Source organism: Protopterus annectens, chromosome 2.part0 (genome assembly GCF_019279795.1).
Source record: "Protopterus annectens isolate FY-2018-M chromosome 2.part0, PAN1.0, whole genome shotgun sequence".
In the NCBI taxonomy this organism is placed as follows: Eukaryota; Metazoa; Chordata; order Ceratodontiformes; family Protopteridae; genus Protopterus; species Protopterus annectens.
The window spans coordinates 933,263,306-933,290,761 of record NC_056728.1 but is presented as its reverse complement, the minus strand read 5'-3'; the positions used below and the strand labels follow the sequence as shown (position 1 = coordinate 933,290,761).

General features: G+C 42.7%; 1 protein-coding gene across 1 annotated transcript in view; it reads right to left on the bottom strand.

Annotated features, from left to right (window-relative positions):
* TMEM150C (transmembrane protein 150C) overlaps nt 1-27,456 on the bottom strand; it is a 1,481,241-nt gene that overhangs the window by 103,233 nt on the left and 1,350,552 nt on the right. The window contains exon 7 of the mRNA XM_044061193.1: nt 16,242-16,419. Within this exon, the coding sequence (XP_043917128.1) occupies nt 16,242-16,419 (178 nt within the window). The remainder of the gene's footprint in view (nt 1-16,241; nt 16,420-27,456) is intronic.

The following is a 27,456-nucleotide window of genomic DNA, read 5'->3' as shown; positions in this document are numbered from 1 at the left end:
TTCCACAAAGCATTCTCTCTACATTTCCCCCACCTTGCATCTCCAAAGAGTAAGCCATTAATGCTCTCCCTCTCTCTAAGGCCAAAAACAAAGTCTCTATGGGACCAGGTGGAATCCCAGGTTGCATTTTAAATGGTCTAAAAAATGAGTTAGCAACTCCATTAGGTACCCTCTTCAACCACAGTCTGAATACTGGTTTTCTTCCTGCTGAATGGAAAACAGCAACCGTCATCAAACTTCATAAAGGAGGTACAGCAACAGATCCTGGGAACTACAGACCCATAAGCTTAACCAGCCTTATCTGTAAGGCCATGGAACAAATCATCATGGACCTTATAAAGGATATAGATGATCTCCAAACCCTTGATCCAACACAGTTTGATTTTGTCAAAGGCAGGTCATGCCTGTTAAATCTGGTGGACATCTTTGAAAACATCACCAGAGCCACAGATGAAGGCAACTTTGTGCATACAGCCTACCTTGGCTTAGCCAAGGTGTTCAACACAATCCCACATTCAGGCATCATTGATAAGCTCTCCCAGTTGAATATCAACCCTTATGTTGTCAGGTGGGTTGCTAACTGGCTCACTGACAAATCACACTCAGTCAAAGTTAGGGACTTTACCTCAATCAGCAGACCCGTCAGCACTGGGGTTCCACAGGGGTCAGTGCTGGGCCCCCTACTTTTTGGAATACAATTCTCAGAAGTTCAGGCCAAAACAGAGGGACTGTGGCTGACAAATTTTGCTGACGACTGCATACTAGGTGCAACCATTGAATCGCCAACGATGTCAAACATCAAGAGGGACTTACACAAACCAATGACTGGTGTCAAAGCCATGGACTCCAACTCAATGCTAAAACAATGCATTATCATCCCTTTCAGAAAAGGTGATATACCTGCAGAATATCATAAAAATAATAATATCCTAAGTAACAATGCAGTAGTGATAGACTTGGGAACACAAGTTGACTGTAGCCTAAACTTTGACCACCATGTGTCTACTGTGGTAAGGAAGGCATTCTATGTTACACACGTCAAAGGCATTGCCTCAAGAGCAAAAGAGGTCATAACTCCCCAATACTTGACCTCATCAGGCCAATAATTAAGTACACTGCTCCCTTTGGTATGTACCTTACCAGGCACCTGAGCAACTTGAGAGACTTCACAAGATTTCAAACCAAGAAAATTCAGGGTCTCCAGTATATGTCATACAATGACCACTGAAGACACTGTCACTGTACTCAGTAGCATACAGACTACTTAGGGGAGACTTGTGCCTGGCCTACAGAGCTATCTTGGTCCCAAACCTAATGCAGATCTGCAAGTCAAACGGGACCAGGGTCACCCGCTCCAGGGAACTTAACCTGGCCTGCAACATAAAATAGGACCTGCTGGAGAGACAGATATGTCTCAGAGGTTGCCACTTCTCTGGAATAGGCTACCAATTCACATCAACCAGAGCCCCCTCTATGACCCTGTTTAAGCGCGGCATGGATTACTGGATGGGGTATCATAAATTCTTTCTGGGGATTTCACCTACGACCCTTCTAGATATGGGTAGTTGTTGCTAACTAAGATCTCAAATTTAGGCATAACCCTTATATTGAGTTTCTCTAGTATTATACTGGGTACACATGGCTAGGCTTGTGTGTGTACACATTTAACCCAGAACATTCAATTTTATGCAATTAACCCATTTATTACCTGCAATACAGGACATTTACATTTCACTGAAATAACAACAGAAGAATGTAAAGAGAAAGACATTTGTAACATTAGCACTTGTGATGACAGTAAATAAGGCTGTGCATCTGAAAGAGTACAATGCCTGACAAGCATGTGAACTTCTAAGTGCATAAGATTTTCTTAGTGACATATGAACATATCCAGTATATAACTGAAAAATGCAAGCATACCTTATCAAGATCAATACTCTTCTGTGCAGATAAATCCGAAAGTAATATCTTCTTCTGTGTTATCCACATAAACAAGTCTCCTTACCTTCAGGTTCCCTAGCTACGTGGTTCCCTTTTTATAACATAGATTCAGGGCTGCGAGCACAATGTAAATGCACATGAGATGTGAACTCATTAGACCTGCTGAATCCCAAATATCTGGCTCCATGCAGCAGATGTAAACATAGTGCAGACACTCCCTCAGTGTTTATTGATAATGGATTGCAACTGTGAATGATTACTGGTATGGAGAAGGAAAACACAACAATTTAGACTTCCTTACCTCCAGACACTGGACTCAAACCAGTTTGGTTTCGTCAAGGGCAGGTCATGCCTACTCAACCTGGTGGACTTCTATGAGTAGGTCAACAAAACAATGGATGAGGGGAAAAATGGTTCACACTGCATACTCTGACTTAGCCAAGGCATTTGACACAATATCCCACATGGACATTGTTGACAAACTCAAGAGGTTAGATACAAACCCATATGTCACCTGGTGGATAGCCAACTGGCTCACAGACAGGACCCATTAAGTTAGAATTGGAGAGTCCACCTCTACAAAGAGGCCAGTCACAAGTGCAGTCCCTCAGGAACTGGTCTTTGGACAGCTCCTTTTTTTGGCATTTACTTCTTCAAAGTCAAGGTCAATGTCAATGGTCTGTGGCTAAGTTTGCAGATGACTACAAACTAGGAGCTGTCACTAAATCCCACGCTGACACAAATGTTCTCCAGCTGACACAGACAAATGACTGGTGTCAGAGCCATGGACCAAAACTAAATGCCAAGAAATACATAATAGTAACCTCTGGGAAGTCATCCACCCCTGGTAACTATCATATTGACATGTCACCCCTTAGAGTTGACCCAGTAGCCAGGGACTTAGGGACAAGCATAGACAGTAATCTAGCCTTTGACCATCTGTTCCACTGTACTCAGTATTCAGACATATCACTGAGTACAATGCCCCTTTTAGTATGTACCTAGTTAGGCATGTGCAACAACTGGAACATCCACAGAGGTTCCCCAATAAAAGAATACAAGGAGTAAATAAAATGTCCTATGCAGACCGCCTCAAGTCCCTATCCCTATATTCTGCCCCCTACAGGCTGTTGAGGAGAAATCTATGCCTGGTACACAGGGTGCTGTCAGGCCCCACTCTGATGGACCTCCTGCATATCCACAAAATAAACAGCATCAGAATTAATTGCCCACTCTAAAAACTTAAACCTTGCCTGTGATATAAATAGGACGTGCTGGAGAGACAGGTATGTATCCCAGAGACTACCCTGTCTCTGGAACAGGCTCCTTATCCATGTGAAGCAGAACTCCTTCCCTAACCCAATTCAAGTGAAACTTGGGCAACTGAACAGGCAACAGAAAATTCATCCCTGGTTTGGCAACTACATCTCTAATGGACAGAGGCAACCTGTAAATGGACCATCTCTCAGGTTTCAAAACAGATATATTGTATCAACTGTGTGATGGGCACAGCGCAAACAGTAAGCAGCGATGCACGGCAGTTAACACATAGAAATTAATAATGAACAGGGAAATATCCAACTGCTACTTAGCTATTCCTGTGGCAGCAAGTGCAAGTGTGGTGCTATAATGCAGATGGTCCTGAGTTCTAGTACAGGAAGTGCAACATATTTTTACTGTTGTGATAGCTCAGTTTATGGTAATGAACAGGAAAATATCCAAATGTTCTTTCAATATTATTGTGGCAACAGATGTAAATGTAAGGCTGCCATACACATGGTCCTGGGTTCTAATACAGGAAATTCCAGACATTTTTACTGTTGTTCAATTTCATATTATATTAAATATTACTTATAATAATTTATACATAATTATAAATTGTGGAGCTGATATGAATTATATGTATGAGGGATAAGACACCTTTACTGTGTTTTGAAGGTTCAGATGTATGACTGAGGGTATACTGTCTGCTATATTTCTAAAAGTAGAATTTTGCTATCTGGACTTGGATGGCCTTCACACTTAAACAAGACACATACACAGATGAATGTATATACAAGGACCTTGGACAGGTCACATACATACATGGCTAACATCTCAATCTGTCATCTGTATTTATAAATGATTTATGACTATGTCTGAGAACTTTTTCTGTGGCAAAGATGGAAAATCATTACTGTGGAAAAATACTTTGTCCCTTATGCACAGGTTTGCATCCCACACTTTAAAAATCAATTTTAGCAGTGTGTAAAGCCAAACAAACATGGGCCAGGTCATGAAATGTATGCCCCCAGTGCATATCTGCAAAGGTAAACCACCCATCAGTTATAGCAGCAGGTAGCCCTCAAACTAATCTCAAGTGTCAGATTAACCTTCCAGTTTCCAGAATTGCTTTCCGCTCTGTTTGGCACTGTTGCTCTCAGCTTAACATTGCACAAACATGGTTGGCATCGTTGCTCTGGCTTGCACACTACCAATAAACAAGATAACAGGAATTGGTGGGAAATCATTATTTTCTATTGCACTGCTTTGGGATCAGACATATCTGATGTTATAGAGGAGGATACCCAATTTAGGGCATTGAGGTGGGATGTTCAGGATGTGACAGTCCAGCATATTTATTGGACTCCTGGTAAAGTGCCACAGCCAAAGGCTTTTGCAGGGGGACTATTCTGGCTCCCCGTACAAGTCTGAGGCCTGGAATAGTCTGGCTAAGGCTGTATCCAGTGTGACTGGAATCTCACATACTGGAGAACAGTGCAGGCGCTACTTCAACAACCTAAAAAGGTGCAAGAGGGATACAGTGAACCAGTGGTCAGATGAGTTCCGAACTAGCAACATCCCACAGTTATGCAAGTATGCTAATAAAGAGAATTTATAATACCTAGAAAGCTAAATATAGGCAAGGCTGGTATGCACAATGCTCTTCTGGTCTTTTACTTTCTCAGCTAATTCTGAAATATATGCGAACAGACAGGCCCATGCTGATCATCTAGAGTAACAGAGGGAAGCAAGTGGTATGTATGCAGCACAACAGAAGAATTATTGCAGCTTTACAATTTCAAGAAAAATGCTCTTTCCTATACAGCAATAGCAAAGTAAGCATGCATATCCTTACTGTAAAAGCACGTATGTATGCGTCATCAGTCTGGAAACACAAACCAACTTTAAAAGTCATGTGTAAGACTGTAGTCAGAGATTGTGGGTTCAAATACCACAAGTAAGTATAAAATTATGCAATTCTTTAATAATATTAAATTCTACGCAAGTGCATAAATGCCCAGTTGTTAACTTTAACTTCAGTCTGTATAACTGAACCAAGCATATGTTCAATATCTGCACATTGCATGGATTACTTTGAGCTATCTATAATTATAGTTTGAAGTTGTTAAGAAGTATACTTACATGTAAAACATCTGAAAAAATAGTTGTATTATTGTCATAAATGCCTTGTATGTCACATATGATAGTGCTAATTTTATCTGTTTTCTTTCACCCCAACCCTTATCTCTTTTTTTATTTTCTATTATGTCTCATCAAAATTTCTCCATGTCATACATATGTAACAAATAACTAAATACTTCACAGCACAGAGAGGTAAGGCCAAGCACAGTAGCTCAGCCAGGCCCCACTCCACCAGCTCCAGCACATCTGGTACCCAACCTGGCAGTACCGCCTCAGCTGCTCCTTCACTACCTGTGCCCTCAGGTAGCACCATCCCACCAGTTGGTGCTGTGGTACCATTTGGGAGTACTGGTGGAGGTGGGGATTTCAGCACCTGCCAGGAGCTGCCAAGTATATATGGTCATGCATAGCACTATTGGTCTATAGGAGGAGGAGATGTCAAGCACTCCAGTAGCCAGTGGAGTAAGAGGAAAGTGATGACAGTCCTGTGGGTGAAGACTAGATTTTCACTGCCCCCACGTTTGATGGGTAAGACTTGCATTGTCCCCTCTCTCACCCCAATCATGGTGTCCCCATCCTTTTGTGTCCCTCATTGTTCCTGTGTCTTGTCTTGTTTGTCCTATTTGTATGCGTTTCCTCACCTACCTAACTTACCTGACCCAGAAATATCAACGTCCCTTACACAGCAATCCTCTCTTACTGAAGTTAAACAAAAAAAAAAAAAAAAATGGGCACCTGCCCCACAAAAAAAAAATATATATATATTGTCCCATACATAGCTCTTCATTTCACACATCTTCCTGACACACTTGATTTGGTTCAATTGGCTATATTACATGACTGCGTTGTCACCCCTCCTTGTGGATGCAACAGTCCACAGCCAGCTAATATTCTGTACATATTTTCATTTTACACCTTTGAAGTAATGGATAGCTATTGTTCTATCCTACCTCCCTCCTGTACATTCTTATACTGTTTTCCTTTGTTCTTCCCCCGGCTCCCTCCCCCATTTCCCACTTTCTTATCTACCGCATTTTAACACCTATAATGTTGTTAAAATAGAATCACATAAGTAACAAACGGGGAGTTTGGCATCGCACACCAATGCCAAATGACTGTGAACGGCTCTTCTCTGGTGCAGTTACCTCTGCACAATGCCACTTAAACATGCTATACTACATCAACACACAGTAACACATGGTGAATGTAGTACAAAGAATAATTTCATTGCATTACCACTACTTATTTAAAAGTATTACACACACCTGGATTCGAACCCTATATCATCTGGGCTGCAAACAAATGTGTCAATGCATTTACACCTGCTGCTACAGAGTCAGCTTAGCAGCAGATGTGGTTCATACCCTCAATACTGAGAACTTTCAGAATTTCAGCAATGAGACTCGTGTTGGCCTACCACTTAACTATGTGCAACTAGGAAATGTGTAACATACATGCACAAACACTTTGCCAACCAAAACCCCACTGCTTAGTGGTGCTCTATGCAAAGTGGATATATTACTACATACATTACGCATGTATTACTATTGCTTACTGTCTATTTAGTGTTCATGCCATGAAACTTCATGTGGAAACACAAACAAAATGAAGGTACTATCTAAGAAAATGACACATATTTACAATGCAGCCATTCTGTTACCTCCCTCTTATGCACTGCAACCATTTTCTCTCAGTTCATGTTCACAAATACATCAAGTACACTATATAAATAAATAAGAAATATTGTTCCATATACCATACAATATACCATGACAATACACATTCGGATTTTCCAGAAATTGTAGTAATGGGGACACATAGTTGCATATAGTTTGTAAAGCTGTCTCTTAACCTATGCCTGCACACTGGAAACACAAACCCCAAATACTACACACTGCACACTCATCAATCTGGTAAGATGCAGAACTTTAATATCTTGACAGTTGGACATAGCTAGCTATCCATTTCATGCTGGCCTCGCAACATCTTCTCTCTAACATCTACTGCTGATGTCATCCACTACAAGTTGTCCTGCAGCCTTGTAAAAGTTAGAAATGTGCCATGGTGTTTGCATAAAATACAGAGTTCCCTAGTCTGTGCAGTTAGATATGTAGGGGCTCTATTCTCACTGCAGTCAACTTGGAGATGTGTGTGAATCTAGTTGGAAGAGCATAAGTGCGTATCCTGCTGTTCCCAAGCCAATCAAATGGACTGCCAATATTTTAACACTTGCACATGTCTACACATCCATTTCATGCTGACATTCCAATATCCACTGATGATGTCATCCACGATAAGTTGTCCTGCAGCCTTGTAAAGGTCAGACTTGTATTGTGGTGCTTGCATAAAAGTTCTCTAGTCTGTGTACTTAGGTAGCTAGGGGTTCTAATCTCAAGGTTGGTGTGTGTGTGTGTGTAAAACTGCTTAACATTAGAGACTGAATGTTACACCAGCATGTGGAAGACTGCCCTTACCATCTTCTCCTCAATAGACACTGCTGATGTCATCACCTATAAACTGTTGTTTGCCACTCTCCAAGTCAGACTTGTGCTGTGGCACGTGTCTTAAATACAGAGGTCTCTAGTTGGTGTACTTAGGTATGGGTTCTGTTCTCACTGCAGTCAACTGGTGTGTGTGTTTGCGCACTTACTTGACATTAGAGAGAGCATTTTGTACCAGCATGTGGGACACTGCTATTACCATTTTCTCTACACCAGACATTGCTGATGTCATTACCTATAACCTGTTGTCTGACACTCTCCAAGTTAGGCTTGTGCTGTGGCATTTGCCTTAACATGCTGAAAAACAACCACAGATGGCAAGACAAATCCAAGGAACAAAATATAATCCACAGAGACAAGTTCTAATACATAAAAACAACTAGTGTAAGCACTTTCATCTTGCTTCTGTGAGCAAGACTTCATCAGACAAACATAACTAATGCAAAATGCAGCTATTTAAAGTGTCACATGCTGAACATCAGTTAGCTTCTAAAAGCAAAAGTTACAAATATTTAAAAACATTTCAATATAAATACAAATTCTAAACAAACAAGCATGACTAAATATGCAAGCATGAATAAAACTGACCAAGAAGGAACATGCACATTGAGGATGACCTGATTTAAAAAAAAATATTATAAAAAACTTTGTTTTAAAAACTGTGCTAAATAATTACTTGAAGTGCAAAATAAGCAACTCATTTAGAAGAACTACCCACTAGTAAAATCATGTATCCACTATTACCCAGCCTGTCAGTTAACTAATATAATACAAAAAATACAAAGAGTATAAAAAAAATCACAAAAGTAATTCTACTAAGGTCCAGTGATGTAAACAAACAACAAATGTACAGCAGAAATAACCCATTACCTCTGCAGACTCTTCAGTTTTAAAACAAAAGACAAAGAACATACATAATTTAGCCCTGTAGCATTGTAGGCATTTAATTTTATTTGCCATAATAATTCGCCCAGTTCTAACTTAAGGGTGAGGGGCCTCCCCCTGGGATCTTTTTCAATTTGGTCAATCACCCTAAACTTGAAACTGTGCTGAGGGTGGGATCTTTTTCAATTTGGTCAATCACCCTAAACTTGAAACTGTGCTGAGGGTGTTCGTGCACATGCTTAGCCAGTGCATTCTCCAATTTTAACTTCCTGATGCTGTAAATGTGTTTGTAAACCCCGTCCTTGAATCTACGATCAGTCTTACCAATGTAGAAACAAGGGCAGAGGTTGCAGGTTGCTAAATAGACCACTCCCTTGGTGGCACAATTAAATCTTTTATTTATGTAATATTTTCTCCCTCTAATGGAGAAGGTATTACCCACCTCCATAAATCTACACTGGGAGCAGCTCTCACATTTATACATGCCTGGAGCTCTCGCTACTGGGATCTTACCCCTCTCCAACAAACTTTTAAGTTTCTGCCCTCTTCTATAGACAATTCTAGGTCTAGATTCAAAAATAGAAGCCAGATCTGTATCAGAACTAAGCAGAGTCCAGTTTTTGTATAAAATTTGTCGTACTAACTTAGCATCGATACTGAATGATGTGATAAAAGTCACCTTGGATGGGTTTGCTTTATATGACTGGCTCTGCTCAAGTAAAGATGTCAAAGTGTTGGGGGTTACATGCCTTGTTGAAAGTACTGGACTAAATACTGCATTGTTTCTCTTGTGTTGAACCTCAAATATCATCTCTTCTAAACGTTGGCTGGGGTACCACCATTTCAGAAACATTCCCCTCAAGGTTTGACATTCCACAAAAAATTCATCATCATCAGAAACCATGTAGGCCGCCCTCACCAACTGGCCCTTAACAACAGATTTCTTTTGTTGATAAGGGTGACTACTATAATGAAGAAAAAAATTGGAGTAAGTGGATTTTCTGTGAATCTTAGCTTTGGAATACTTGGTTCCCTCTATCTTTATATAAATCCACATCCAGATACTCTATGTTCTCTGTACTTGAACTATATGTGAAGGACAAAAAATTCATAGAGGCATTCAAATAATCAATAAACTTGGGAATGTCATCAATAGAGCCATCAAACATAATGAACACATCGTCCAAATACCTAGTATATTAGTAAATATTGACACTAAACTCGTTGAAGATGAAGTGTTGCTCCCAATGGGCCATCACGAGGTTGGTGAAGCTATTCCCACATGCAGAACCCATTGCAACACCTGTCTTTTGTAAATAATATCTCCCTTCGAACATGAAATAATTGTTTGTCAAAATTAAATCCAAAAATTCCTGTACTAGCTCAATTTCTCTTACTGAACTGCCCTTATCCATCATGAAACTGGAAACCCATTCAATCCCTGTATCCACAGGTATGACGGTATATAGGTCCTTAACATCAATGGTCAGGAAAACAATGTGATCTCTGTATATGAGGCCACTGACGTTACTTAGAAAGGACCACGAGTCTTTGCAAATATGGTCAACATGTTCAACCAATTTCTTCAAAACTGTGTCAACGTACTTAGCAATGGGATAAGTAATAGAATTTCTTCCATTCACTATAGGCCAGAGGGGTGGATCCTCTAAGCTCTTGTGAACCTTCGGATTTCCAAAAATGATAGGCCTCAGTGGGGCCAAGCATGACAAATAATTATACAGGTCCAATGAAATCCTAGACTCTATGATCAAATCATTCAAACAAACCTTCACTTTCTGTTGTAATTTGTTCATTTAATTCAATGAGGCTGATGTATAATTGTCAGTATTCAACAATCTCAGCATATGATCTCTATAATCAAATTTGTCAAAAAACACAAGGCCACCTCCTCTATCTGGTTTGACTATTTTAACATTCTGAAAATGCAAAGAATTCAACCTATCCCAGTCTAACTCATTAAAATTCAAAGTTTTACTGGAGGAAACAGATCTACTATTATCCAAAATATCATGTAAATCCAGTTTACACACACGTTCAAAAGTCAAAAGGGCAGGAGGCAAAGGTGGGTTAAATACACTGGGTATTCTGCATTCTCTATCTACTAATGGTTGGTTCTTAAACATACTCTCCAAATTTAATTTACATGTGAAGAGTTTTAAATCAATGACTGTCCTTGCTAGATTAGCTCTCTGGTCAGGGACGAAAGTTAAACCTTTGGCAAGAAGGTCAGACAAAGGTGTGACCACAGTCATGCTTGAATAGTTAAAATTTTAAAGTCCTTGTTGCTATTAAACACAATACTGTAAGAACTGGTGTTGGCTCTATCAGAAGTGCTGGCTAGGTTATAGCTAGCCGGAATAGCAACAACCTCTGGGATGACCAGTTCAGTCTCATTTTGCACATCATGTAATTATTTAGCACAGTTTTTAAAACATTTTTTTTTTATAATATTTTTTAAAATCGGGTTATCCTCAGTGTGCATTTTCATTCTTGGTCAGTTTTATTCATGCTTGCTTATTTATTCATGCTTATTTTGTATTTGTATTTATATTGAAATGTTTTTAAATATTTGTAACTTTTGCTTTTAGAAGCTAATTGATGTTTAGGCATGTGACACTTTAAATAGCTGCATTTTGCATTAGTTATGTTTGTCTGATGAAGTCTTGCTCACAGAAGCAAGACAAAAGCGCTTACACTACTTGTTTTATGAAGTAAAACTTGTCTCTGTGGATTATATTTTGTTCCTTGGATTTGTCTTGCCACCTGTGGTCATTTTTCAGCATTTTTTGCAGTTAGTTTTTACAAGTTTGTCAGTGGCATTTGCCTTAAATACGGACTTCTCTAGTCAATGCACTGGGATAGGTAGTGGTTGTGTTCTCACTGGCGTCAACCTGGGTGTGCGTGTGTGTTTGTGCACTTACATGACAGTACAGAGCATTTTACACCAGCAAATGGGACACTGTTATCATCATCTCCTTACCACGCACTGCTGATGTCATTATCTATAAACTGTCTGACATTGTCAGAGTCAGACCTGAGCTGTGGTGCTTGTCTTAAATGCAGAGGTCTCTAGTCAGTGTACTTAGATAGGCAGGGGGCTCTTTTCTCACTGCAGTCAACTGTGTGTGTGTGTGTGTGTGTGTGTGTGTGTGTGTGTGTGTGTGTGTGTGCACTTGCATGACATTAGAGAGCAAATTTTACAGACACTGCTATTACCATCTTCCTCTTACCAGACTCTGCTGATGTTATCAGGTACAGCTGATTTGTGGATGTGTAGTATTTCCATCAGGGAAGGGTAAGGGATTCACCTGTAGGTCAGGCAAAAGTCACCTCATCCTATATGATGCAGATTACAGTGACAGAGCTTTCAGTCTATGTACATACATCATAGCATGGTTTGTAGGCCCTGTATTTTCTGGGTGAGAAACCCCTGTGGTCTCTCCAGATGATGCAACTGTCTGGTGAGGTACATGCAAAAGGGAGTATTATACACTATTAGTGTTCTGATGAGGGCTGAGTACAGTGCTGTTATAACATCCTCAGATCTGGATATGATGACCTGACTTATGAGGTGCATGACGTAGCCTTTCCATACCACTGAGGAAACTTGGTGTTCGAAGTTCAGATTGCTATCTATGTGTGTTCCCAGGTTTTTCACCACTGCGTTTGAGCATGGTGGTGAGGGTGTCAATGCTGGAATTAGCAGGGAATTCCACTCTGCAGAAGGCAAACAATGACACATTTTTGCATTTATCTGTAGACTGTGTGGCTTTGGCAGCAATCATTTGCCCATGTGGCTTTGGCAGCAATTTGTCCATGTTTGCCCCTCCTGTAATGTGTTAGCATCATTGGTGGACTAAATGATTGCACCCAATATCCAATAATCAGCAAATTTGGTAAGCCAAAGGCCGTATACTTTAGCATGGACTGTGCAGAAATAGATTCCAAACATTAGAGGGGCCCAGCATAGATCTTTGAGGTACGCCAATGGTAACAGCTCTACTGGTAGAGGTTGACTCACCAACTTTCATAATATGTGTTCTGTCAGTGAGCCAACTGATTAGCCATCTAGTGATGTAAGGGTTAATCCCATACCCTATAATCAGACCAAGTGATATGTGACCTGTGTCCTGGGGTAGATGATATGTGGAACGTCCACCAACATGTGGCCATAGTGGTGACTACTCCCTTATATATAACACAACTACTGAGTATGTGCAGGACATCCATATCAAAGGCCGTAATATCACCACAGTTCACTGTCTTCACCACACCAATGCATGAGTACAATGTACCCTTCTTCATGTACCTCCCTACACATATTCCAGTGATGTGTAACTGAAGTGTGCCACAATTACCACAGTGAGCTCTCACACATCTTACTGGCCATACCTAGGTATTCGTTTTGTTGCATAAACATTACTGTCTGATGGTATGGAACCCTCATCAACATGTTACACCAGATGCATGTTGCATGTGTGACACCTTTGCCGGTGATGCACACAGTACATACATAGCTGTCTGACAAAATTGATGGCATGGGATACATTCATGACAGTGTGAATCATGCTATATATATATATATATATATATATATATATATATATATATATATATATATATATATATATATATATATATATATATGCGCCATACACACCAGTCAACTAACCTGGCTTGATCATAATGTCACATACAGGTATAGCAGTATCTCTCCCAACACCTCCAGCAAATGTTACAGTGTCAGAATGATGTGCTTGATTACCCTCATAGATTGATGACATGCCATAATAGTTGTACAAATGTGTTTGTGCAGAACCATCTATGATCACTCAGACACACATATATTATGTCAGAAATATAGGATAATACTGGTGGTGGTATTCTGATATTGCCATGATTGTGCGTGCTTCTATTTACTGCTGTCCATGAGCCTGTAACTGTGTCTCACTTGCTGGAGATGTCTGCTGACATTACAGTCATATTCAGGCAAATCAATCTGCACAGTTATAAAATTCACCCTGGGGATCACTCCAGTGGCTCTACTTGACAGAGGCACTGAGAACTAAGGTCAGGTGGCATGATGTCAGGGTAATCCTATGGGCTAGGTTTGTAAAGACTCCAGGGCCATTAGCCTAGTACACACCTATAGGCACCCAACCCCAGTTGTATATATAACATCCCTGATAGATGTCCTCTCCCCTGTTCATGTCAGGATGCTTATATCACAAAGGCATCTTCTCCATTGTTATGTCACCTTTTCTGACAGTCAGATAATATACACTTTGACTGTGCAACTCATACTGTACCATGTCGATGTATGATCAGTGCTCCTGCTACAACTTTTCCATTTACATGTCCTCATCTGCTGTACATCACAATGTTTCACCTGTCCTTTTTCCTGTGTTCATTCTTACAATTCATCTGTGTCCCCAAATTCAATACACACACTTCCCCTGACTGTTTATTTTAAATGGCAGTCCATGTACCATTACAGATCATTTACACAACTTTTGTACAGAATGCCTGGAATGGGATTCCACAATACTCTGCACTAAATACTGTCCTGTAATGTGCTATATGATAAACCCTGGTAATCACTGTGGCATACCTTGCAATCCCGCTAACCTAGTTTGCCTGTGGATAAACAGATCTGCTATCCGTTTTGCTTTACACTGTCTCCTGGCCTACAACGCTGTTGCCAGTCTTGAAACCATGCTTGTTTACATTTAAACCCGGTACGCAGCATGAATATGTAATTAGAGCTGCTGCTTACCATACAAACATGTAAACTCTGCATAGGTTTCACGCAAATCCTAGCTGGAGTTTATTGAATTCTGGTAAGTATTTTTTCTTCACAAATAGTTGATCCACACTCATTTTGTAATGTTTTTCTTTAAAACAATGTCTGCATAATTTTGTGGCTGTCAGCTAAACTGCCTTCATTCTGTCTGCATCTTTGGAATTCATCCTGAAAATCAACAAAACTTTGGCCCTTCTGCTCCACAAGAGGTTTCTGTCCTTCCTAAGCTCACCTTAATGACACCTGTGCTGCTCTATGACAGCTGCACCATCCCCAGTCAAACTCCTCAACTGACATTGTCCTCAGAGGGGATCAATCTCAGATTAGTGGGGGTCAGAAATCCAGTACTTGGTGAGTTCTCCTTCACAATAATTGGAACACCTCACACTGATGGAACAATAAGTGACCTAGCTATGAACTCTTGGTCACCACAAGACACTTCTACCTGTTGTAACCATTCTGTCACCTCCTACTTAAAACCCAAACAACCAGACTGATAATGTGGTCCTACTTTCTCAGTCTATATTCATATTGAAAATCAAGATCAAATGATCTTTTGTTCCATGGGATATTTCTGTCCTCCCTGAGCACTTAGGACATCTGTGTTACATTTTGACATGAGCCCCACCTCAGTCAAAATCCCAAGGAACTTCTAATCTAATAGCTACCAGGGCTATTTCTACTTTTGTTGCTGCTTTTCCTGACCATGGCCTCTATTAAACAGTGCATTGTTTTTTCAGCTCCACTACTCTGACCTTTTTACAACATATCTACATTATTAATGGTACTCAAGCCTTGACAAGTCCCCTTATCCTTTCACACCTCCTTGTGCATCATTGTGAAATGGCTTATCAAAAAGCATACATCTGTAGGTGTGAATAAATTCTGGTTTATGCATTTATCTGGATAATACTGACCTTCATGTTCCACCAGTTAAACAACCCTCCTACTTAGCCTGCATTAGGAAATGAAAAGCACTGGCACTTATATGAATAGTGACAATGACTTTCATGTTATGGATCACAGTAATAAATCTAGGTATTCACAAGATGGCATTTAATATTTCTCTGTAAAATATTAGTTATATATATTAACATCCAAACCATTTTAAATCACTCTCACTGCAGCACACATGGGTGAAGCCTTAATGGAGACTAGGATGACCCAGGAACAACCACCAATCCAGGCATTGGAGTACATAAGCAGGAAGGGTGGCAGTGAATGGCCAGTACTGAAATTCCCAACCTAGACCAGGTAACCTGATATACAACTAATGGACACAAGTATCTGGCATGGAGCCAAAGGGTCTGATGAGTGCGCTCATCAAGCTGTGTATCAACACAGGAGCAACATGACCTATGAGTAGAGCCACGCATGGGTCACCACGATGGTAAAGATGGAACTTTGTGATGTCAAGCTGCCAAAAGGCATCAAAAAATACTGCCATAAAATAGTATCAATGCTACCTAAATAATAACTTTGTAAGAAAAACTCCTGCATGAAAAAGAACAAACAGCCTTGTGGTTAGCAAGTAACGGGGAGAAAAAGAACTAGAAAAAAATTGAAAGAACTGTTGTTAATAATACAAACTTTCATCCACTAGCAAATTATATTTGACAAAACAGTGCTTTGCACTTCATCTGTTTCAAAATGGTTCATACCTCTGTAATGTAGCAAAAGGATACAAATAATAACAGAGAGAGTTATGGCTGTAGAAAGTATAACTCGTGGAATTCCAGCTTTTCTTCCCTCATTTTTCACATTCAGCCGAATGGTCATTGCAGAATGAATCCAGCAAGCAAGGGCACCAAACCCAAATGTCATGGCAGTGCCAGCATTATGAATGTTTTCATTATTGGAAAACTACACAAGAAAAAAAAATGTTAATATTGAGATACAGTTAAGTGAAAATACATAAATATTTCTCTTTTTTTTTCTAACAAGGAAACATAAAAGCATGCAACTAATGTGATACAACATAGGTGCTGAAACATACAGCATGACATTAACTTAGAGTAAAATCAATGCAATGCTTGTATTGATACAATTGATACAATACCCCCTGTATGACTCAAGAGAGGTTCCCTCACAGTAGGAGCTAAATCTGAAATAAAAAAAGACACAGACTCATCCTTCAAGTACTAAGGAGTTTTGTTGGACTCATAAGTTACCAAGGAGCAACTCCTTGATCCCTGGAAAACTAGAATTAAGAAACTAACCTTCTGTTGGGGATTAGTAACAATTTGACTAAAATTAGTTTCTAAAATGGCTGAAATTCTTTAAAAAATGCATTACACTGTGGGAAACCTACCTGTACTGTTGATGCGAGTTTAAGATATTTTCATCTGAGGTGCAGTTTTATAAAACATGTTTTATTTCACTGCTGAATTTAATAAAAAAATGGTAAGAGCTGTATAAAATTATGTTGATGGATCATGGTATATAATTTACAATTATAGTTACTGTTTTATAAATTGTTTCAGTTGTATGTACGACTAGAATGCACATGTATGTGCTTTTTTCCGGTCTATATCACACAGTCGAACTGTCATAAGTTCAACTATATAAATATTGATCCCAGAAGTTCGAAAACTGAAAACTTCGAACACTCAGAACAACGATTTTTTTCCCCAGGGAAAAAAATTGCTGTTCCGGTACAAAACGCAGAAACACACAAACACTACATACTATTGCTAATGTGGGGGGGGGCTTCACCCCCCAACATGGGGGGGCTGTGCCCCCCCCCACACCCCCTACTTAAATATACCTACTCCGAGATCACACCACAGTGGAGGAAATAGCAAAGCCACAGAAACGGCCCACCAAATTCTTTCCCTGCGAAAGAATTCAATATTCCACGGCTTCTCTATTTTTAGACTTCGAACTTCCCAGTTCGAAGTTTCAGTGTTCGGACATTTGTGCGTTTGGACTTATGATACACACCCACTTTTTTCATACAATATTGAGAAGAAAAGTGGCTATTAGGAAACTCTCCACATTATTAACATCAGAAGACAGATCCAAAACTTGGAAAGACATATTAAAAAGCCTAGCTTGAACATTATTTCTACTTGTTACCAACTTCTCTCTCCAGGAATGTGTGACCTACAAGTGCTAACTAACATAATTTTTGGTTCATTCTACTCCTTCCCAAAGGGGAGCATCACTGACTCACCACAAACCCAAAATATTTGCTTCTGTGTCCCATTACATTTATAGACTGCTGAAACTGGAACTTTTTCCCTCCCCTAGCTCATAAGGTGAAGCCAAAATAAAATCCCTAAGATCTCAATCTAACAGAACACAAAAGCATCATTATATAAAATAAGTTAACAACTAGTGGTTATATTTTCCTAGTTTTAGGTCAAAAGACATAGGGCAGGATTCACGAAACGTCCGTGTAAGAGTTAACTTTTAGTTATGTACTTATTTACTTACTTAGGGATCCATCTCGCCTACATTCTGTACTGATGGGTTCGGAGCCGATCCTCGGCTCTGACTCGACACGCTAACTATAGAGCGAAGTCTCTTATTGGCTGAGCTATACTACATCCCAGGATGCACCACCACAGCTTCCCCAGATCTTGTTTGTCCGCACACATGCACACACACATAGACTGTTGATATAATATTGCCAGGTGTTTCAAGATGAAATGGCTAAACTTGAACCATCCGGTCTCTTCTGATCTCCAAGGCAGGGGGAAGGAGGGTGGGTTATTAGGAATGTAGGCGAGATGGATCCCAAACATCTAAAGTTATGGTAAGTACATAACTAAAAGATGTTATGTGATCCTATCTCGCCTACATTCTGTACTGATGGGACAGCGTCCCTAGCACCTGATTCCTGGGTGGCTCACTGGAAAACACTCCTGAGAACTGTGGAACCGAAGGAAGCTCGCCCCTGAGATGCCACGTCCAATTTGTAATGAGAAATAAAGGTGTGAGGAGAAGACCAGGTAGCCGCAGCACAAATGTCACTAATGGCAAGCTTAGAATGGAAGGCTGTCGAAGTAGCCATAGCCCTTGTAGAATGAGCTTTAACAGTGGTTGTAAGCTCTTTATTAGAAAGGAAGTAAGTATGGCTGATACAGTCCCTGATCCACTTGGCAATAGTGACCTTCGTGACGGCTTTGCCCAATTTATTGTCCGAAAAGGATACAAACAACTGATCTGTTTTCCGTGTTTGGTGCGTCCTATCTAAATAGAAACGCAATTGCCTGTGAACATCCAATGTGTGGAAGATGTATTCCGCTCTGTTTGAGTACTTTGGGAAGAAAACTGGAAGTTCCAATGACTGTTGAAGACAAAAACTAGAACAAACCTTGGGAACAAAGGATGGATTAGGCCTGAGGGATACTCTATCCTTGTGAAAAACCAGGTACGGTGGTTTGACACATAGGGCTTGAAGTTCCGAAACTCTTCTGGCTGATGTAATTGCCACCAAAAAAGCAGTCTTCCAAGAAAGAAATTTCAAGTCACAAGTTGCTGCCGGTTCGAAGGGGGAAGAGGTCAAAGCACCTAATACGAAATTAAGATCCCACGGTGGAGCGGGATGAGAAATCGGAGGTCGTAGCAGCCCAGCACCTTTCATGAAGGCTTTACACAACTTATTGCTCATCAAAGGTGGGTCTATTCTTTCATGAAAATTAGAAATAGCTGCCAATTGAACCTTGATGGTAGAGACCGAAGAACCTTGATTGAAGAGAAAAGCTAAAAACTTCAGAACTTCTGACACCGGGGCAGTAATGGGATCTAATCCCCGGAGTTGGGCCCAAATAGCGAATCTCTTCCATTTGCTGTTATACATTTTTTTAGTAGAAGTCTTGTGGGCCGAGGACAAGATATGTATGACTTCCGAGTCCAAAGCATGGTTCCTGACTATGGTCGGAAGAGGAGGAGCCAAGCTGTTAACCTCAACGAGTGAAGGGACTGATGATGTTGTCCCGACTGGTGGATCAAGAGGTCTGGAACCTGGTCCAGGAACAATGGACCATCCAGTGCATATTCCCGAAGAAAGGGCAACCAGACTTGACGAGGCCAGTATGGGGCAACTAAAATCATCTTGCTCTGCAAGTGAATTGCCTTCTGGATCACCCTGGGAAGAAGGGGAACTGGTGGAAAGGCGTACAGCAGGCTGGTGGGCCACGCTTGGACTAGGGCGTCCTTGGGAATCTCCCCGGAACTGGGGTGAAAGAGAAGAACTGTTGGCATTTCGTATTGAGGGGAGTTGCAAAGAGGTCGCAACAAGGAGTTCCCCATCTTCTGAAAATCTGAGTTGCCACTCTGTCGTTCAGAGACCACTCGTGAGGGGAGAGAATAGTTCTGCTCAGTCTGTCAGCTATCACATTGGATCTCCCCGGAATGTGTGTTGCTACCAGAAAACGTTTGGTTGCAATCGCCCAATCCCATACTTTCATGGCCTCTCTACAAAGGGGGTAGGACCTGGTCCCTCCCTGCTTGTTCAGGTACCAGACTACTGACATGTTGTCGGACTGAATGGCAATCATGCCCTGGGGGAGGTAACTGTGTAGTGCTTGTAGCGATAGAAGCACCGCCCTCATTTCCAGTATGTTGATGTGGAGGAGACTCTCGTCGGAGTGCCACTTGTCTTGGACTGACCTGCCCAGGTAATGTCCCCGCCACCCCATCTGGGAGGCGTCCGTAGTCAATGTGGCCACTGGAGGTGGTGGAACGAAGGGTCGCCCCTGATCCAGGTTGGAGGAAAGAAGCCACCAACGAAGGTCCTGTTTGCACGTCTCCGTGATCAAAATGAGGTGACTGAGAGGGAGATCCTGATAAGACCACTAGACTGACAGGAGCCACTGGAGAATCTTCATATGTAATCTTGCCAAGGGGACTAGGAGAACGGTGGCTGACATGGAACCTAACAGTTGTAGGACTATCCTGGCTGGGGCTCGGCGTTTGAGGAGCAATGCTCGAACTTGAGACTGTAATATTTCTATCCTCTCTGTAGGAAGATAGACCCGCATTTGCTTTGAATCTATCTCTACTCCGATAAACCGTATGCGCTGAGATGGCAGCAACACAGACTTTGCCCAACTGAAGGTGATTCCTAGGGAGTTGCCTAGAGATATGGTGGCTGCTAGGTTCTGTAAGAGTAGATGCCTGGAGTTGGCAGTTAGGAGCCAGTCTTCTAGGTATGGAAACACCTGGAATCCTAGACTTCTCAGGTGAGCAGTCAGCACCGCCAAACATTTGGTGAACACCCTGAGGGCTGTGGTGAGACCAAAGGGCAGTGCACGGAACTGGAAATGACTGTCTCCCAGGCTGAAGCGCAAGTGTCTCCTGGACGCCTGATCTATCAGGATGTGGTAATAGGCGTCCTTGAGATCTATGGAGCACATCCAAACACCTTCCTCCAGCAGCGGGAGAATGGATTGTAAGGTGACCATCCGGAACTTGGACTTCTTGACAGAACGGTTGAGTTTGCTGAGATCCAAAATGGGCCTCATGTCCCCGGTCTTTTTTGGCACCAAAAAGAATCTTGAGTAAGTCCCTAATCCGGTCTGGTCTTCGGGGACCGGTTGGATGACTCCTTTTTGAAGCAGCTTTGAGATTTCGATGGCTGCGAGATCCCGTTGACTGGGTGGTGGGTCCGGGATTTTCCGGGATGGTGGGGGGGGCTGAGAAAAAGGGATGGTGTAACCTCCGGCAATGATTCGGAGCACCCATCGGTCCTGAGTGATATTCTCCCAGGCCTTTAGGTGCCTCGAAAAACGACCCCCGACTGGCTCCGGAGCGGCGCAGTCAGGCAATCCTTCAGGGATGCTGGAAGGTTGAGGAGCCACGAAAGGACTCGTGGTCTCCAGTGTTGCGGGGCCTCTGCCGCCTCTGGGACGGCATCTTCCTGAGAAATTTCCCCCTCCTCTGCCTCTAGAAGGGGAATCATCCTGCTGTGAGGGGTAAGTCTTTTGAGATTTACGGAACCACATTTTCCCCCCTCTTCTAGCCTTGGGATAAGGCCGGAAGGGAGTGGAAAACCATGCCCCTACGGCAGTCAAAGTCTTACCCTCTTGTTCACAGCGGGTCAAGGTGTCCTTTACCTTGGGTCCAAACAAAGAGGACCCATCAAAGGGAGCGTCGGCAAAGGAAGACTTGAAGGCCTCTGCAAAATGACACAGGCGGAGCCAGGCTTGTCTCCGTAGAGCAACCCCTGTACCCGCTCTACTCGCCCCCTCGGCTGCATACGAAATGAGCCTCATGGACGAGTTTGATATCGATGATAGAGTAGCCAACTGAGAGCTAACCGTCTGGGCCAACTGCTCAGGTAGGTTACCAGAGAGGGTATCTGAAAGTTCCTTGACCAGATCCCTCTGAAGTCTGGTGAAGTACGTCAGATAATTCAGAGACCTTAAAGTAAAGGCTGCTGAAGTAAGGGTGCGCTTCCTGCACGATCCATGCTCCTGGACTCTTTATTAGGAGGATGGACGGACGTCGAAGCCTCTGCCACATCTTGCTGGGTAGCAGATGCCACCACCAGGGCATCGACGGCCACATCTTTGGAGAGGAAGTCCTTTTCGGGGGGGCTGAAAGAAATTTATTCGGGCGAGCTGGCACAGGTTCCACAGAATCCGGGTGCTCCCACGCCCTTCGAGAGATCAAATCCAGAAGCTCATCGAAGGGCGGAGACACCCAGGATGCGGAGGGCTGAGCCCCAAAGGCCTTGAGGAATACCGACTCCTCAGCAGAAGGGGGTTTGGACTGTCAGTCGCCTCGTTGCTTCAGGATTTCCAAGATGTCCACAAAGGAGACATCATCCGAGGACGACTTGGGGGACCCCTCCGCATCATCGAGGTCGGTGTCCAAGGTGAGAGACTCATCAGGGGAGTCGACGTGCTTCCTCTTGCACTGTCTCTTCCTTGGAGGTTCCTCCGAAGACGCTTCGGAGGGACCTTCAGGAAGGGGGGAAACCCCAATGGGGATGACCTCAGGCCCCAGGGCTCCGCTGTCTTGAGACAGGGGGACTACAAAGGAACCAGTCTCCGTGCCAAGGGAAGGTGACGGTGAAACGGTGGAGGTGGCCAAAGAAGATTTGGCCAAAGCACTCCTCATAGCCCTGAAGGCCGAACCCCCAGAGTCCTGGGAAGGTCCGATCCCTGAGGCCACAACAGTAGACTGCACTCCTGCAGCCGACGCACTGAGAGGGAGGCTCAGAACCGAAAGCATCGGTCCCGAAGCATCACCCCCGGGGCCGACCGAGGAGGTCCGTGTACCGAACTCCGACCCGAAGGTCGGGGTTGGAGTAAGGGTCGGAGCCGACCCGACAACCTCCACCGGCTCCACCAGCACCGACTCCAACGGTGCCGAGGCTGTTGGAGGAGGAACCAAGACCACAGGGTGGGCAATCGGCTCCGGAGCCGACTGGGCTGGAGCCGACACTAACTTTTGGAAGACTGGAGACTGAAACAGCCTTTGAAGTACCCTGTCAATGTCCGAATCTGACATCCTCGAAGACCGAGAAGAGATCGAACGGGTTCGAGTCGACTTCTCCACCGGTTCCGAAGGACTGGGGGACCGGCTCCGAATCATCTCAATCAATATCGGTGCCGAGGGAGACTCCACAACCATTGCAATTTCCCTCGGTGCCGAAGAGGACTTTGGCGCCGAAGGGGAAGAGTCTGAGTGGGCAACTCTCATCGGCTCCGAAGACAGTGGAGCCGATGAAGGTGACCCGCCTCTCGAAGCTCTAGCCGTCGGCTCCGAAGTCAGAGGAGTCGAGGCTGGAGGCATCGAGGCAGACCGTTCCGCCCTCGGCTCCGAAGTCCGTGGAGCCGATGGAGAAGCCTGCCGAGATTTCTTTGTGGCCGGTTCCGATGGGCTGGTCGGAGCCGATGATTTATTTTTCTTCGAGGGAGAAGAGGAAGAAGATAAAGCCTCCTCAAAAGTAGGTTTAATAAGCCCTTTTAAAATCAATTTGTTTTTCCTCTCTTGGAGGACCCGGGAGGAAAAAGCGTGACAAACGCTGCAAGACTCTTGAAGATGTTTAGGGCCTAAACAATACACACAAAGAGTGATCGTCCGTAATGGACATTTTGTAGCTGCATTTAGAGCACTTCTTGAACCCTGATGGTCTGTGCTCTTTTGACATATTGACTCTCAAACAGTACAAAAAAGAAACTTTCTTCAAAACTTGTCAAGAAAAAGCAAATAATGGCAAGACCCCTCTAACTGAAAACGGGATACTTGACCAAAAATAACACAACAGCAAGACTGACAGTAAATATAACACTCACGCGCGAGGGCAAGGCCCCTCTAACTTAAACGGGATCCTTTCCCTCAAAAAACAGACAAATTCACCGCAAAAACGTAATCAAAAAGTCAGCCACACAACAACGATAGCTGTTAAAACAGCTTTTGCGGTTAGTCAAAAAATTTCTGACAGAAATTTGTGAAGAAATAGACACTTAGCTCAGCCAAGTCCGAGACCACGTCTTTTGCTGTAAAGCGGCAAACGAGATCTGGGGAAGCTGTGGTGGTGCATCCTGGGATGTAGTATAGCTCAGCCAATAAGAGACTTCGCTCTATAGTATAGCGTGCCGAGTTGGAGCCGAGGATCGGCTCCGAACCCATCAGTACAGAATGTAGGCAAGATAGGATCACATAACATCATGTCTTACACGGAGGCTGCAGTTAAATGGTATGACGTCAGCATGCCATGCATATACATGAGGGCATGCTGAATCACACCCTAGGCTAACACGGTCCATGTAGGAAAGTAGGGGGCGTGTCCGAATGGCGAGTTCTGCAAAGGGACACGCCCCCAGAAGAGTCAGAGTCCTGAAAGTAAACTCCCACGAGCGAGTCCGCAGAAATGTCAAGAAACACAACACCACACATGCCCCCACAGACTATAAACCCAACTGTAATGTAAAACGTAAAAATAACAGTTTAATTTTTTTTTTATAATTTCAAACATATTTGCCCGTAGTTGCACTCGGTTGCGCGGGTATGCCCTCCGCTCAGCCACAGTTAGCAGTCATTGAAAAGCATATAAGATCTAAATATGCAAATTAAGCCAAGTAGCAATAGTGTAGCGGTAGAGACGTTGGCCAAAGAGGAGGTAGTCACAGTTCGAGCCCCCACAACATCATTTTCTATTTTTAGTTAAATAAGCATGAAACAATCCCCTGACATATATGTGTATATATATATATATATATATATATATATATATATATATATATATATATATAAAACTATAATTTAAGTAAAATGTAATGAAATGGGCCATGTATTTTTGAAGAAATCCGAGACAATAAAATAAAAAAAAATGTTATAAGTGCCCATAGCTGAGCAGCGCTCTAACAAGCTGAGTATGACTGCTTGCAGGTGAGCAGCGGTTTAACAGGTGTAATATGAGTGCTCGGAGTTGAGCAGTGCTTTAACATGCTTAAAATGGGTGCCCGTAGCTGAGCAACACTTCACACAGCGTAATATGCATGCTCATAGCCAAATAACGCGTTACCCAGCGTAAGCCATTTGCGCGAAGCTGCGCAGCATGCCAACCGGCTTACCGACGGGCAACGTTGAACAAGCTGTATCAAAACCGCCTTTACACAGACACACCTCCTAGCCTGTCTAGACAGTAGTAAAATAAAAAAAAAGCAATGGCCAGGTCGAACCCAGGATACTGTGCACCATAGTCAAAGTACTAAACCACTAAGCCATGACAGTTGTACTGAGAAATGCAGTATTAGCATATATATAGGAATGAATGGAAATAGAAGCATGACAAAGCAGGTTTTTATAAGCTGATACATGTCCAAAATGGCCGATCACAGATAAGTGCGGGAAAACTGGCATATACAAGCCCCATAGGCGGGAATACACAGCATAACTGATTGTGGAACCCATTTGCAGTCAGGATGGCAGGTGTAGGAGAGGGCAGTCGCTTCTGAGCACAGAGGTGGGGTGTTGAGGAGTCCAAATATATGGTTTGGCTCCTAGTCCACGATCATGAGGCTCAACTCATGCAGGGCCAGGTTCACTGGGGCGCATACAAGGCAGAGGCGTGGAACCGGTTGGCACATGATCTCACCAGTGCCACAGGCATACCAAGGACTGGTGAACAGGTCCGTCACCACCATGCGGACCTGAAGAGACGTAAGCAGGACCAACTGAACCGTTGGATCCAGGAGGCCCGGCAAATGCCCAACGCCCCACTACTGAGTAAGTACCCATGTAATTAAGTATGTAAGAAATTATCTTAACCTATATTATGGAGATGTATGTTCCAATATTACTTAATTTATATTACAGCTGCAGGTATCTGTTCTATGAATCGGCGAGCCTATGCTGATAGGCTGGTGCGGTTGCGCCACCAGGCAGGTTAGTAATTATTTTGCTGGAATTGTTATAGAATATAAGTGAGACAGCTTGTAAAAGAGTTCAGTGTTGTCACATACTAATAAAGTTCAAATAAGCCTAGAAGAAAGATTCTGCTAGTACTGTATGATTGGATAAGTGATGCAGCCTGTAATCCAGAAATAAACATTAAACAAGTGTGAAATAGAGATTTTCCACCTGTATTGTAATATCAGATAACTGCTTCAGCCTGAAAATGACTGGTGAACAATCTACAGAGGCTAGACATGTGTCAAATACATCCCCTTTTAAAATCTGCCATATGAAATAAGTGAGTCTGTTGGAAAGGATTGTTGTAACAAGTAAGAAATGTTAACAACGCCTATAATTCAGTACAATCATGAATTGTAAAAATAAAACAAGTGCGAGTGTGAGAAAGAGGTATGAATCGACCAAGAAAGCTGTAATAAGTCTGGAATAAAGTTATACTGCAGTCAGTACATTATGAAATGAACAAGACAGCCACAACCAAAGAGTGAAATGGGTTTAAGAAAGTACTGAACCTGGAATGTGTCTGTCCCACAATTTGGATATGTTTCTGTACCCTTGCAATATGGAGATAGTATGGTTGTATAAAATACTGAATATCCACAGTTGTCTAGAGCCATATAAATCAAATGTAGCAGGATGCTGTACCTGAACGCAGCCAGATCAGAACATGTATGAATAAAAATGGAATGTATATTAACGTAGCAGTAACATTCCCACCACCAACATTCCTAAGGTTACATATAGGAAACTGTACCAAGTCATGTAGGGTATATATATCTGCAGCTACTAGAAATGTACAGCATATGTATAGGTAGTTTAAGTTGTTAATGTAATATTTCTTCACCCTACCCTATTTCACAAATAATGCCATTCCACACCAAACTGGGTATGTGTATTCATAATTAATTCCCATGGACATTTGTCCTGTTGGTTCATACATATTTGCATGTACATTGATGCATGTGCCCTGTTCACATATCCAAACCTGATGGCCTGTTGCCATCAATCAACCCTATATGCTGTTGGATTGTGTACTGTTGTTCTAAATATGCATGTATTATGCTTGTTGTTCAATGTTTGGAATTCATGGCTGTTTGGTTAATGAGAATACTGATGCATGCTGTTACAACTAATTTTGAATGGTGTTGTTTGTTACTAACCCAAAATGTCATAAAATACTGCTAAACATAGGACAATTGGGAAGGCGGGTTCCAGCGGACCCACCTCTCCCACCTCAGCTGGCGAGTGCAGCTGGCACTAGTGCCCAGGCTGGACCCTCCTCCGGTGGCCCTGTGCCACCTTCAGGTGGAAGCGCTGCAGGGGATGGGGCTCGTCCCCCCTCTGCAAGCGTGGCCGGAGAAGAACGTCCACTCACCCTCCAAAGTGTCCGGTCTGTGGTGCATAGCGAGATCAGGCATTCTGTGCTTGAACCCCTACGTCAGCTTGAGGCACGGGTGGCGCAACTCACGGGTGTGCCTGCCCATCCTATACAGCCCCCAGCACAGCCCCGTCCTGGGCAGTGAA